The 12,992-nt window shown below is 56.2% G+C and overlaps 1 protein-coding gene across 1 annotated transcript in view; it reads right to left on the reverse strand.

The window, feature by feature from the left end:
* LTBP2 (latent transforming growth factor beta binding protein 2) overlaps window positions 1-12,992 on the reverse strand; it is a 114,639-nt gene that overhangs the window by 15,710 nt on the left and 85,937 nt on the right. Inside the window, exons 16-28 of the mRNA XM_024192747.2 lie at window positions 11,908-12,033; window positions 11,348-11,476; window positions 10,351-10,470; window positions 9,535-9,654; window positions 9,133-9,255; window positions 8,706-8,831; window positions 7,929-8,054; window positions 4,133-4,255; window positions 3,688-3,813; window positions 3,228-3,350; window positions 2,705-2,836; window positions 931-1,056; window positions 35-178 (exon numbers count right to left, since the gene is read on the reverse strand). Of these exons, the coding sequence (XP_024048515.1) occupies window positions 35-178; window positions 931-1,056; window positions 2,705-2,836; window positions 3,228-3,350; window positions 3,688-3,813; window positions 4,133-4,255; window positions 7,929-8,054; window positions 8,706-8,831; window positions 9,133-9,255; window positions 9,535-9,654; window positions 10,351-10,470; window positions 11,348-11,476; window positions 11,908-12,033 (1,644 nt within the window). The remainder of the gene's footprint in view (window positions 1-34; window positions 179-930; window positions 1,057-2,704; window positions 2,837-3,227; window positions 3,351-3,687; window positions 3,814-4,132; window positions 4,256-7,928; window positions 8,055-8,705; window positions 8,832-9,132; window positions 9,256-9,534; window positions 9,655-10,350; window positions 10,471-11,347; window positions 11,477-11,907; window positions 12,034-12,992) is intronic.

Genomic DNA, 12,992 nt, shown 5'->3' on the forward strand with positions numbered 1-12,992 from the left:
TTAGCACCCAGCTCCCGCCCCAGCGAGATCTCACCCATGTCAGCTCGTGGCCGGCACTCTCCTGCCTCCGTGTCGTACTCCTCATGGTCACTGAGGCACAGGCACAGGAATGATCCCTCCACGTTCTCACAGAGCGCGGTCCCACACACGGCTACCATCAGTTCACATTCATTCACGTCTGTGACACACGGCAAAGGAAACGGCTTGAGGGCTTCCGCAGTGGGAGAGTGCATCCACCTGAGTCCTCAGAGTCACGGATGCTCTTCGCCCCAGAGGGGCTGTGTATCAGTGTGTGTCCATGATGGGAGGGAACGAGCCCGTGGACAGACTACACAGTGTTGAACACCAAGTGGACTCCCTATCCATGAATGCAGGAAGCCCCTTCACCAGGAGCATTTAAACCTCACCTGGACAGAGTGCTGGGAATAGATCCTGTCCTGGCCCCCCGGAATGGACTAGGTGGGGTCTGACAGGGCATTTCCTCCTCCAACTGCTGCGATTCAGGCACACTCCACTGTAAACACCCAATAATTGACCCCTTCACCATTCACCTGCAGCTCCCTCCCTAGTGGAAGGTGTTTGCCTCGCCCATTTTCGATCCCCCAAGTGAGCTTCTCTGACCTCCAGGGGGCCCTGTGTCCATCTGCTTGAAAAGGGCCTGTCCTGGAGACTCACCTGGTGGCCACTTGCCCCTCCTGCCCCTGCTCATAGCCCCACTCACCTGTGCACACCTTTCATTACTAGGGATCCTGAGGGAGCCACAGGGAAAGGATTTTTCCCATCCCCCGCCGGGAAGGGACACCCCCACTGAGATGTGGACAGATTGATCCGTGCAGCACAAAGGGTGCAGGGCCCCATGCGCTGGAGAGTCAGGCACAGGCACCGAGGCAGCATGAAGGCATCGGGCCAGAAGCACTGAGTGACTCTTACCCACGCAATCCTGGCCTGGGGGCAAGTTCTCATAGCCGCTGTCGCAGAGGCAGCGGAATGAGCCATCCGTGTTGTCACAGAAGGCGTGGCTCCCACACAGCGTCTCGTTGGCACATTCGTCTATGTCTGCAGGAGAGAGGAGGGCCTGGGTCAGTGCAGAACCTCCCTTCTCCAGACCATCCCCATCACACTCCCAGAGCCCTCCCACCTGGGTCAGCTCCTGGGGATCAGGGGTAGGCAATACCCAGAGCAAAAGCTCTCAATCCCTGCTGCCGCAGGATCACAGGGCCAGGCCTGCCCTCCCCTCCCTAATTTGCAAGAAGGAAGGGGAACAACTTAGCACAGGGGAAGAGTCACCATAAGGGCAACCTCCAATACAATTCAGTGCTCCAACTGGGTAGAGATGGGATGAAAAAGTATACAGGGGACACGGGCAGAGCTGGGGAATTAGGGGGACAGGCGATATAGATGGATATAGGGAGGTATATGGGATGAATATGGGAAAGTATAGGAGACAGGAGAAGTGCAAATGGGTATGGGGCCATGGGCAGGTATAGAGAATATGGAGATTATTGACAAGGATAGGGGAGTTTGGGTTAATACGGGATAGAATAAGCTGAATATGAGGTGTTACAGGCTGGTATATAGGGTCCTATGGGAGAATGTGGGAGCATATGGGGGCCATGAACACAGATAGGGACTGTGCTCTCCTGCTCCTGACCTCCTTGCTGATCAGTGGCAGACTTGCACTTTTTCTCCTTCCTCAGTTCCACACTCTGACCCATGGAGAGCTCTGCCTGCAGCTGTGCAGAGCCTGCTCCCCACACACATAGACCCCACAAGCACTCAAACCCTGGCTTTATGACCTCTTGGGCACAATCAGGGGCTTGCTGGGACCCCCACCTGCCCATAACTACACCCGCAGACCTCCCCAAAGCTGGGAGGAGTCAGGGCTGCAGGGGCTGGTTCGCCTGGCAGAGGGGTGACCTTGCAGGTGCACAGTGCACCCTGATACCCCTCCCACTGCTGCATGGGGCATGAGATCTCCTCACAGCAGCTGAGGAAGCTGCATGTTTGCAGCTTGGCATTGTCCGGACGTTAAGGAGTGGAAGCTGAGCTCGGATGGCATTAACCTATGGCGTTAGCGGCAGCGCTGGGCCCCGGCTGGCGACGCCTCCCCCTCACACAATCTTATGAGAGTTTGGGGGATTCTTTAACGCCACAATAATTCCTTTGTAGTGTCACCTTTCAATGCTGCCCTTGGCTGGGAGCCCTAAATCCAACCCCGGGGCTCTGCGGGGGGGGATCTCCATGCACCAACCCCAGAGACAAGCTACCAGCCTCTGTCAGAGCACAGCTCATCCAGCAGCTCCAGGGAAGCAGCTAGGCACAGCCAGGAACCCCAGCAGGCTGCTGCCTTTTGGGGAACTCTGTGCTGCAATACAATCCTGGCCCTGGAATGGACTGTAACCTCCCCAGGAATCTCCCCGAGAGGAAAAGCTGCACAATGCAGCGTCTGTTACCAAGTGCCAAGAAGAGAGAAGTCTAGACACAAACAGCCAGGAAAACAAGCACTCAGCATTATCTACGTCTACGCTGGCCAAGCACTTCCTCCTCCCCATTGCTAACCGGGGACACGACCACAGGCGCCTCCCTGCTTCTGGCTTGGGCAGCAAGCTTTATCCTCAGGATGCCAACTGAGCCAGCCAGCCCCCCGCCCCGCCCACCAGGAGAGAGCACAGATCACAGCAAGAGAGCACGCAGCGGTACCCACCAATGCAGTCACCCAGCGGTGTCCGGTGGAAGCCAGGCTGGCAGCCCATAACGCAGCGGTATGAACCCAGGGTGTTCTGGCACCTCCATGTGCCGCACACAGTGTCCCCGAAATCTGCACACTCGTCCACATCTGTCACCCGGTGACAACAGACACAGAAGGAGAAGGGCAAAGAGATGGGACAGTCAACTGGGGACCCCACAACCCCACTGGAGAGCCTTGGTGTGACCAGACCTCAACACACTGGGGGCCTGTGGCAACTGCCCCCACAAATCCACTAATGACCTGATACTAGGCCCCCCGACCCACAAACCCAATGTGGGCCCTGGGGCCCTCTGTCATGGCACAGCTAGTGGGAGAACCAATGAAGGGGCAGAGGCCTCGTGGCTCTGGAGCAGGAGTGAAGTGACGAGTGTCAGTGGTACTTGAAGTAGAGGCGTTCCCTCTGCGTGAGGAAGGAGACCCTCATACATACACCAGCGATCTGGGGAGAGCCCTGTGTTCCCCCGAGACCAGCGCTTACCTACACAGTCATCAGTCTCCTTCGAGTGCATGAAGCCATTTTCACACAAACATCTGTAGGAGCCCTCCGTATTGAAACACTGGCCTCGCAAACACCGGGATTTGTCTGCACATTCATCCACGTCTGGAAGAGACGACATGATGAAGATCAGCACAGAGGCTGTCCGACGGGTGTACACTGGTCCCTGCACAATAAATACTATCCACAGTGGACAGAGACCATGGCAGAGGGGACAAGAGACCACAGCCAGGGAAAGGAGAGAGCATAGTCAGGGGCAGGGGAGAGCCCAGGGGAATAGCCAGGGGGCACAGTTGGGCAGGGGAAAGCCCAGGGGGAGAGCCAGGGGGCAGGGGAAAGCCCAGGGGGAGAGCCAGGGGGTGGTCAGGGGCAAGGGAGAGCCCAGGGCAATAGCCAGGGTCCAAGGCACATTTAGCTGCTAACATTTCTCCCAGTCCCTCACCTTGACAGCTGACTCCCCCAGCCGCATTTGAGAAGCCAGGAGCACAAATACAGAAATAGGATCCGTGGCTGTTCAGACACTCGCCATTGGGGCTGCAGATCTCACTGCCCAGGCACTCGTTCATGTCTGCAGGAGAAACATGAGTTAGCGCCACACAATTGGCTGGGGGCAGATGGCAGGAGGGCCCCGCCCCCAGCCCGCACAGGGCAGGCCCCGGGGAGGGTTTAGGGTCCCATCCAGCCCTCTCATCGCAGGTACAGGGAGTGCGTCAGTGGTGACCTCATGTTTGGTTAATGCTCTGGGGCAGCGCTCCAAAGGCTGGTCATCCCAGGCTGCACTGCAATCCCCCTGCATGGGTAGAAATGGGAATTCCCAGCAGATGCCCCAGACTCCATGGTGGGGTCCAAAGGGGAACAGAATGGACAGGCCCTGGCGGGGCTCATACCTTCACACATAGTGCCGTTGAGCAGCTCAAATCCAGGGCGGCAGTGGCAGACGTAGGAGCCCGGTGTGTTCAGGCACTCTCCTCCGAGGCAGCTAACGGTGGGGTCTTCACACTCATCAATATCTGCCCAGGCAGAGAGGCACAGAATTATGAGTCAGGACCAGTGTGGGTGCGCAATGAGCAACTGCCACAAACAAACAGAGGCCAAGGGCAGCAGCAATTCAGGCCTCTGACAGCCGCAGGCAGGTTAGTGTTCAGAGACCTTCCTGCCTGCTGAGTGCAGAGCCCCTGGCTGTCAGCCCACAGTGCGATCCTGGGGTCGCCTACATGGAAGGATCCCGTCAGGGGACACCAAGGCGAGAGGCTCTATACAGCTCTCGAATGCTGTGATTAGAGGAGCTACAGCAGCACCTTTTCCAACGCTCCCTCAAACTCTGGTGCCTTTTTACCCATGGATCCCAGATCAGAGCTAGTCCTGCCTTGGCAAACCAGGACCAACCAAGGAGGTTTTGCTAAACCAAACCCAGGCCCCAGTCTCCTGGGCCTGTCCCCAAGTTAGTTCAGTACTGGGCACCTCAGTGCCACAAACTGGAGGGAAACCAGAGAAGAGCCATGACAAGGATCATGCTAACGGCACAAGAGTGTATGTCAGTGAAGTGCCCCAACACCCCCAAACACCCCATCTGACCCCACTCTCCTGGTGCCTAACCCTTCCCCAACAGGCGCCCCTCATTCTCTCCTGGCTGTGGAAACGCCCCACCCTCATCCTCCCCAGCCATCCCTTAAAATCTCCTGGCCCTCCCCCAGCCGTCATCAGTGCTTTAAGAGTTTCATTAATAATGAAAGGTTGAAGGAACTAAATCTGTTCCTTTGGGCTAAGACATGGCTGGGGGACAGGCCAACAACCTGCTATTACCTGCAGGATGTAAGCTATAAGGAGAACTCTTTGGGTGATGGTACGGGTGTGTGTGTGTGTGTGTGGGTAAGGAGGAGGGATGGGATGACACTAATGTAAGGTCTGAGGCCTTTTTCTGCAGCCACATTAAGACAGCAGTAGCCATGAGCTAAAAAGCAGAAAGTCACATCCTCACATTCCATCTAAATTACATCAAACCAATGACATATCGGGCTGTTAAGAAGGCGATCCTGTCCTAATAGTACCCACCACCACCAGATAAAGAAACAGATCTTAAGATGTTTAAAGAAAACTTTGTTTGATAGCATTCTGTCTGGCAAGGAATCATTTTTGTGATTGTGAAATCTTTACTTTATTGTTTTGCCTTTATGGTCCCTACTTCTCTATTGTTTATCTGCATGGTTTCTGTCTGGTTCTTTGATTGTTTCTGTCTGGGCCACAACTAATTTTGCAAGATTTAAATCAACTAAGGTGGTGGGGTATGATTGGTTAAAGAATTGTTTCACAATATGTTAGGATTGGTCAAAGAATTATTTTGTAGTACTTTAGTTTAAAATTATTGTTTAAGACAGTAGTTCTTGCCCAGGGGTACATGTACCAAATGGCATACTCAGAGGTCTTCCAGGGGGTACTCAACTCATCTAGATCAGTGTTCTCAATCTCGGGGTTGTAGCCCCCAGGGGGGTCATGGGACGGGCTTAGGGGGGTTGCAAGTGCAGGGCCAGCATTAGGGGGCTGCAAGCAGGGCATTTGCCCAGGGCCCATGCCACAGGGGGCCACACAAAGCTAAATTACATGCTTCAGCCCTGGGCGGCGGAGCTCGGGCTTCAGATAAGGCTCACAAGTGAAAAACAGGCTCAAGTATCACACTGAAATGTACGTACAATATTTATATTCCAATTGATTTATTTTATAATTATATGGTCAAAATGAGAAAGTCAGCAATTTTTCAGTAAGTGTGCTGAGACATTTTTGTATTTTTATGTCTGATTTTGTAAGCAAGTAGTTTTTAAGTAAGGGGTACGCAAGACAAATCAGACTCCTGAAAGGGGTACAGTAGCCTGGAAAGGTTGAGAACCACTGGGTTAAGGTACAGCTAAGCAGGACTCAAGTTTAACTATATAAACTGGGGTCCAAAAGGAAGTTCTTTGGAACCAACTCCAGGACACAGCCCAAGATCAGAGCTGCCAGACCTCAACACCCTGCCAATCACACCGTGCAGAAGCTGGAGGAGCCCCGGGCAACCTGATCCTGACTGGCCACCAGGAAAAGTTTGTCGTCCTTATTGGGAGCATTGTATGCTTAGCGTGTGTATTCTGTTTTGAGAACTGTTAATAAACAGAGGTTAAGAATATTACTGTGAAAGGCTCTTTCACTGGTAAATGGTGCTGCAAACCCACAGAAAATTACACCCTGAGCCCTGGGAGCTGGGTAAGGGTGGGGGTGCCTAAATTAACTGGGTTACGCCTGGAGTCCATGGAAGAGTAAAGGTGGGGTGTCCTAGAGTGTGCAGGTAACACTAAGGGAAATGGGCTTCCAACTCCCAGCATGACCATGTCCACCGTAGAGAGCCAGATGTAGCCTCGGCCTCACCTGGCTCTGTCACCCTGGACTGTCCCATTCACCTGCCTCTTTTGGAACACAATTCAGCTCAGCTAATGCATGCGGGAGGCAGCTCTCCACCCTCCCACAGGGCAGCAAAAGCTCCTTACTCCCACCCTTGCACTGGTCCATCCAGGGGAGGTGTGATGCTCCAGGCCCTCAGAAGGAAACAACATTTCTGCTACATTTTCAGTCCCCCGAGCCTGCCAGGCCCCGAGTGCAGCTTTTCTGACTGTGAGAAAGCACGTGAGTCTAAGAGGACTGATTCCCCATCAGTACCAGACTGCGGGCTGCAGAGGGCACCAACAACATTCCCCACCTCCCTTGCTCTGCCTGTTCCCATCACAGAAGTTAGAGGTGGAAACATTGAGCCTGAAAGCTCCTCAGGGCAGAGCAGGGACCGTGCCTCTGCTAAATGCCAAGCGCACAGTGTACACAACAGAGCACCATTCATTTATGCCTTAGGGCAAGATTACTCCTACCCAGGGGTGAAAGTAACTTAAAGGATTTACCGGCACAACGGAGCCCTGAGCGGGGGCGTGACCTCAACCAGAAGAGGCGTGGCCTCAACCGGAAGAGGCGGGGCCTTTCAAGATTTAAAGGCCCTGGGGCTCCGGCTATGGCTGGGAGCCCCAGGGCCTTTAAATCACCCCGGAGCTACCAGCTGCAGAGGCGGCTGTGAGCCCCGGGGCTCAGGGACAAATTAAGGGGCCCAGGGCTCCGGACGCTGCGGAGCTCCAGGCCCTTTAAATCACCGCGGGAGCCCGGCTGCCGGAGCTCCAGCAGGGATTTAAAGGGCCCAGGGCTCCCCGCAGCGGCCGGAGCACTGGGCTCTTTAAATCCCCACCTGAGCCCAGTTGCCGGAGCTCTGGCGGTGATTTAAAGGGCCCGGGGCTCCCCACAGCGGCCGGAGCACTGGGCCGTTTAAATCACCGCCGCGGAAGCCAGTCCTGTCCGGCTTCTGGTCTCTCTAGGCCGCTTTGTATTACGCTGTCCTCGCTGGGGCTTGCAGCTCCCCCTAAATTAGTATCAGCTGAGAATGTACCCCTTCCCAGATCTGATCATTTCCTTTGAGATACCCCCTGCCCCTCCAAACACGATGTGCTGCCAATGTGCAGGGCTAAGCTGACCTGACCAGGGGCGTGACCCGACCAGGGGTGTGACCCAATTGGGAGCAGGACCACTGGCTTCCAAGTCTGACACTACAGACACACTTATTACTGCCTGACTTGCAGCCACAGCTCCCAGCAGAGGCAGAGAGCAGTCCGGGCGATTTACCTTCACAGGTGAGTCTGTTGGAGGAGAGCATGTAGCCAGCATCGCAGGCTCGGCAGGCAAAGGAGCCGTCTGTGTTGGTACAGATTCCCAAGGGGCAGGCAGTCGGTGAGCTGCATTCATTGATATCTGGGGAGAGCAGAGACTGGAACTCCAGCGGGGATGAAGGACAGGGCGCGCCTACTCTGCTCCCCCGCTCCCCTGCCCGCCAGGTACTCACAGCCAGGTGGGGGATTAGCTCTGACTCTCACAGACTCCTTTCTGAAGCTGCAGCGGTCCCTCTCTGAACACCCTGCAGGCCCCCAGTGACCTCCCCTCGAAGCCCCCTCTAGCTCTCTATTGCTCTGCAAAAGCTAAACCGCTGAAGCAGGTTTCCTAGGCAGGCCCTTTGCTCTCCAAGTGGGTCTTGCTGGGATTCAGGGGGCTGTTCCCCAGAAGCTCTCCCGAGTGCAGTGCAGGGAGCTCAGCTGGAGCTTCTGCAGAAAGAGTGGCTCAACTCAGGTCACCAGTGATGCAGACCCAGGGCCAGAGACTCAGCCTTAGGGGCACTGATTACAACTGCAGCCTGCAAATGTTGTGCCACAAGCTGGCAGCTTTGCCTCAGCTGGGCTGGGGGAGGCCCAGTGACCCGAGTGACATGCAACATTGCGAGATTCTGCAGGCACAGCTGGAGATCCAGCCCCGGACACCACCAATGGCCTGCTCCTAACTGCAAGCACGTCCTCCCAAGGAATCCAGTCTCCCTGGCACCCGCACATCTGACCCGTCCACAGGAGATACCTTCACACATGCTGCCATCTCTGGACACGGTGTATCCAGCACCACAGGCTGCACAGGAGAAGGAGCCCTCGGTGTTGATACAGAGTCCCATGGGGCAGGCATTGTGGGTCGCACACTCATCGATATCTAAATAAACCCACAAACCAGAGTGAGAGCTGGACAGGGAGGAGGGGCCAAGTCTGAGTACAGGAAGGGGCGGTGCTTCCTCTCAGAGCCAAGTGCATTGAGGGGAATAGATCAATAATAGATAAGGAGGGAGAGGGGGTATCCCCACAGGATCTCAGGACCTAGCTACCCTGGTTGGGGCAGGGAGGTACAGGCAGCCAGGCCATGCACTCAGGAATGCCCCAGGCTCAATGGAAACAATGCCTCAGACTTCACTAGGAGTTGGACTGGGTCCAAAAGCATCTGGTAGAGGATAGGATACCTTGGCAGCTCTTCTCATCTGCTGTCACCTCAAAGCCATGGTAGCAGGAACACCTGAAGGAGCCAGCCAGGTTGATGCACAGTCCATGAGCACAGGTTCCCACGGTGAAGCACTCATCGTCATCTGCAAGACACAGCAAAGGGGCCCATCAATCCAGGAACAGGGGTGCTCTGAAATCCCCAGGGATCTCCCCACAACCCAATCCTGCAGGGCGTGGTACTCAGGGTACACACACTAGCCTCTCCTGCCTGCCATTTCCCACAGCCAGCACCTGCCCACAAGGCTTGTGTGGCACATTACAGCCCCAGGAGTGCTTGGCTAGGGCTGGAATTGCTGCCATGCAAGAGAGAGTTTCCACAAGGTGGGGAGGGGTCTTGGGGGGAACAGCTCTCGCCTCCTTACCAATGCATCTTCCATTCATGGGCTGGTAACCGGCTGCACAGCTGAGACACTCATAGGAGCCCAGCGCATTGACACATCTCCCTCTGGGGCAGGTGCTGGGGTCAGCACACTCATCAATGTCTGCAAAGAGACCCCCTACTTTCAGACTCCAGGAAAAGAGAGAGACAGATCGAGTCCTATCCAGAACATCCTTGCAGCTGGAACCACTGTCACCTGCATCTAACCTTCTCAGCCAGCTCTGGCCAAAGTAAGACTGACTGTGACTCCAAGCAGATGGGCTTGATGGTGCATTGAGTTTGGGGCTCAGAAGGAGGTTCTCACGAGTCCCACTTGTCATTCATTGTCTCTGTGGCCTGTTCCCACACTTGGTAGGATGCCCATTTTGATTTTCAATCACTGTGACATGCTGTGTACATGCAGCTGGCTGCAGACATCATACCTTCAATGTACTTGCTAGCCCAGGGCTCAAACAGGGGCAAGCAATGACAGACGCCAAACCTCCAAAGACTAGCACCAGCCCAAGAACAAAACACATTCCCTTTCCAGTCCAGAAGAAGGGGCTCAGGATGGGTCCCATTGGCCCTGACGGGGGGGTGAGAGTCTGAAGGGGAATGAACTTGGGGAGAGAGCTCCCGTCTCCTGCAGCAGGGTGGGGAGTCCCACAGGCAAGTGGGGGCAGACCTGTGTCAGGGGACTGAAGTGAAAGTGAGAAGGCGCAGGTACCTCAGTGCAGATCTGGAGGGAGGGGGGCACGGAGAGCTGAGGTTTGCACAAAGGGGCTGGAGCCCCTCACGTACGGGAGGTTAGCAAACTCACCTTCGCACTGTCCTGTGCGGTCCATGATGTAGCCCCTGGCACACTCACAGTGATATGATCCAGGTGTGTTGGTGCACTGCCCCCCCTGGCACATGCTGGGCTGCTCACACTCATTCAGATCTATTAGCACCCAAGGATAGATCCTGTCAGGGAACTGGGCTCAGCTAAGGGTGAGAGAGGTGGCTCTGCCTGTGTGCAGAGCTCTCCCTGTCCCTTTGCCCCAAACCCACTCTGAATGGCCACTGCCAGCCCCTCATTCAAATCCCTCCTGAGAGCCAACCTCTGCCCTCATGTCAACGAGGAGGAATGGCAGCGCCAGGCTGTACTTACAGCCAGAGTCCCCACGGGCCTGTGTCACTCACACCTCCACTCTGCCATGCCCCAGCCCCTCCTTGCTGCTGCTGGTCACCCCCACATGCCAAAGCAGGCTGGAAGCAGTTTGGGCCAGCACCAGGGCTTCCTGTTTGCTTGGCAAAGGGCCCAGCTAATAACGAGCCCAGACCAGCAGTGGAGCAAGAAGCAGGGCTGCTTGCCAGCTGCCAGTGGGTGACGTTCTGCCGAGCTGCCTCCAGTCCTTTCCAGATGCTCGGAGACGGTGCTTGGGACACAGGGCAGGGGATGCAGGGCTAGTTGGGCTCCACGCCACTGGTCTCTGGGTCAGACAAGCCCCAAGCTGAGGGGTTTTCTGGAGGAAAAGCCTTTGCTGACTGACTCTTTTCTGCAGAGTCTTCCCCAGCCTGCGCTGCTCACTGCCCCACCCCGGCGAGAGGCTGGGGGAACGAGCAAGGAGAATGCAACTTCCTCTGCCCCCTCACAAGGGGTCCTCCTAGGGCAGGCTTGGGCAGTAGTGGGGGAGAGGGGGCCGGGAAGCCCATATGAAGAAGGAGGCTGGAACCCCCATTACCCAGGAAACATGTAGCCGAGGGAGGTCACAGGAACCTTGCAGGCAAGGCGCTCCCTGAGGCTGTGGGCGTGTGCTGGCTGGAGCGTCACTTACCCTGACAGGTCTGTGCATCCTGGGAGGCAAGTCGGGTGTACCCCAGGTAGCAGTGGCAGGAGTAGGAGCCCACGCTGTTGATGCAGTGACCCTTCCCAGCGCAGGGATCTCTCACACACTCATCATCATCTGGGTCCAGAGCAGAGGAACAGGGTCACCCAGGCAATACCATTAGCCCTCCCATTTCCTACAGACAATGCTGGAGATGGGATGAGCAAGGGCCTGAGGGGACCCACCTCCTGCACTCAGCATTTCCCTCCCCAGGGAGCCTGCTTGATGCCACATGAGGGCCCTGCAGGGAAGGGACAAGCCCCTGTTTGTCTGCCATCCACCACTGGAGGGCAGCATTGCCACAGATGGAGGGAGAGGGATGATTCTGCCCTTCAGATTTCCCCTGGCTACTAAAACCAGGGAAGCAGGACAGAGAATGATCCCAGGCCACAGGGTTGTTCTGCTCAGGAGCCAGCCTCTCTCCACATGCTCCGTTTCCTGACGTGGGATTTCTGATAGCCGTTGTCTCCCCAGTGTCCCCTTTAGAAACAGCAGAGCTAGTGACATACCAATGCATCGGGGGAGGCCAGGATGCAGCCGATAGCCAGGGCCACACATGCAGCTGTATCTGCCGGGCAGGTTCACACAAGTGCCAGGGCCACACGGGTCAGGTACGGAGGAGCATCTATTGATTTCTGAGGGAGACAGACAGGGTGAAGTCACAGGCCCCTGCTCCCCAGTCCCCCAGCACATAGTACAGGGCTTTCCCTATTCCACAGCCCCCAGCCCAGTTACTAGCACCGCCCCAACATCACAGACAGAATGGGAGACAGCTCTGAGGCCCCTGCACCTCAGACAGCTGGCAGAGGTGGGCCTCAGCAGCCTCCAGCCACGACGACAGGGATGGACCCCCAGTGCCCAAGAATGGAGAGGGAGCACTAATGGCCAGCACCTGTGGGTTGGCCTGGGTCAGTGCGCCTAGCGGGACAGACATGGCTTCCTGGGGCTCCAGAGCCCTGCAGCTAGGCACTGCCTATCGTCTCTACTTGTTCCTAACTGGGCTGAGCGAGAGCAGGAGGCTGGGACACCTCGGCCCCAGCCCCTGCGCTGGAAAGCAGGGAAAGCCCATGGAGAGCTAGGAAGGAAACAGCAAACAGGCTCTATCTGGCCTGGGCAAGCAAGCGGCTCCCCAGGAGCCTGTGCAGCCCTGGAACTGGCCACTGGGAGCAGGGAGGCAGGGCAGGCACAGTCACAGGGGCTTTAGTGCCAGCTCAGTGTGGGCCATTCACATGCTGCTTCCCTTCCTGTTGCCTCAGGTCCGGTCTCACTAATCCCAGGGCAGCCAGAGGAAGCAGCTCAGCAGCAGTGAATGCAGGAAGGGCAAGGAGAGGCCAGCAGAGACCCGCACACGCCCCAACAGTGAAACAATCCCATCACCAAACCAACACACACAAACAAAAGGCTATTGTGGGAGGCGCATTCCACAGCAAGGTGCCTATGCCAGGGTTTCTTCTGAGGGTGCTTTTGGCCTGGAGCAGGGGCAGCGCTCCCAGACACTTAGACAACCCTAGAACAACAGAGCTGCTATTATTCATGCAGTAAACAAGCCTCCCCTGGGAGCCACACACTTCCTGCTCCACCACAACTTCCAAAT

Source organism: Terrapene carolina, unplaced genomic scaffold, assembly GCF_002925995.2.
Source record: "Terrapene carolina triunguis isolate 2854851 unplaced genomic scaffold, T_m_triunguis-2.0 Scaffold96, whole genome shotgun sequence".
In the NCBI taxonomy this organism is placed as follows: domain Eukaryota; kingdom Metazoa; phylum Chordata; order Testudines; family Emydidae; genus Terrapene; species Terrapene triunguis.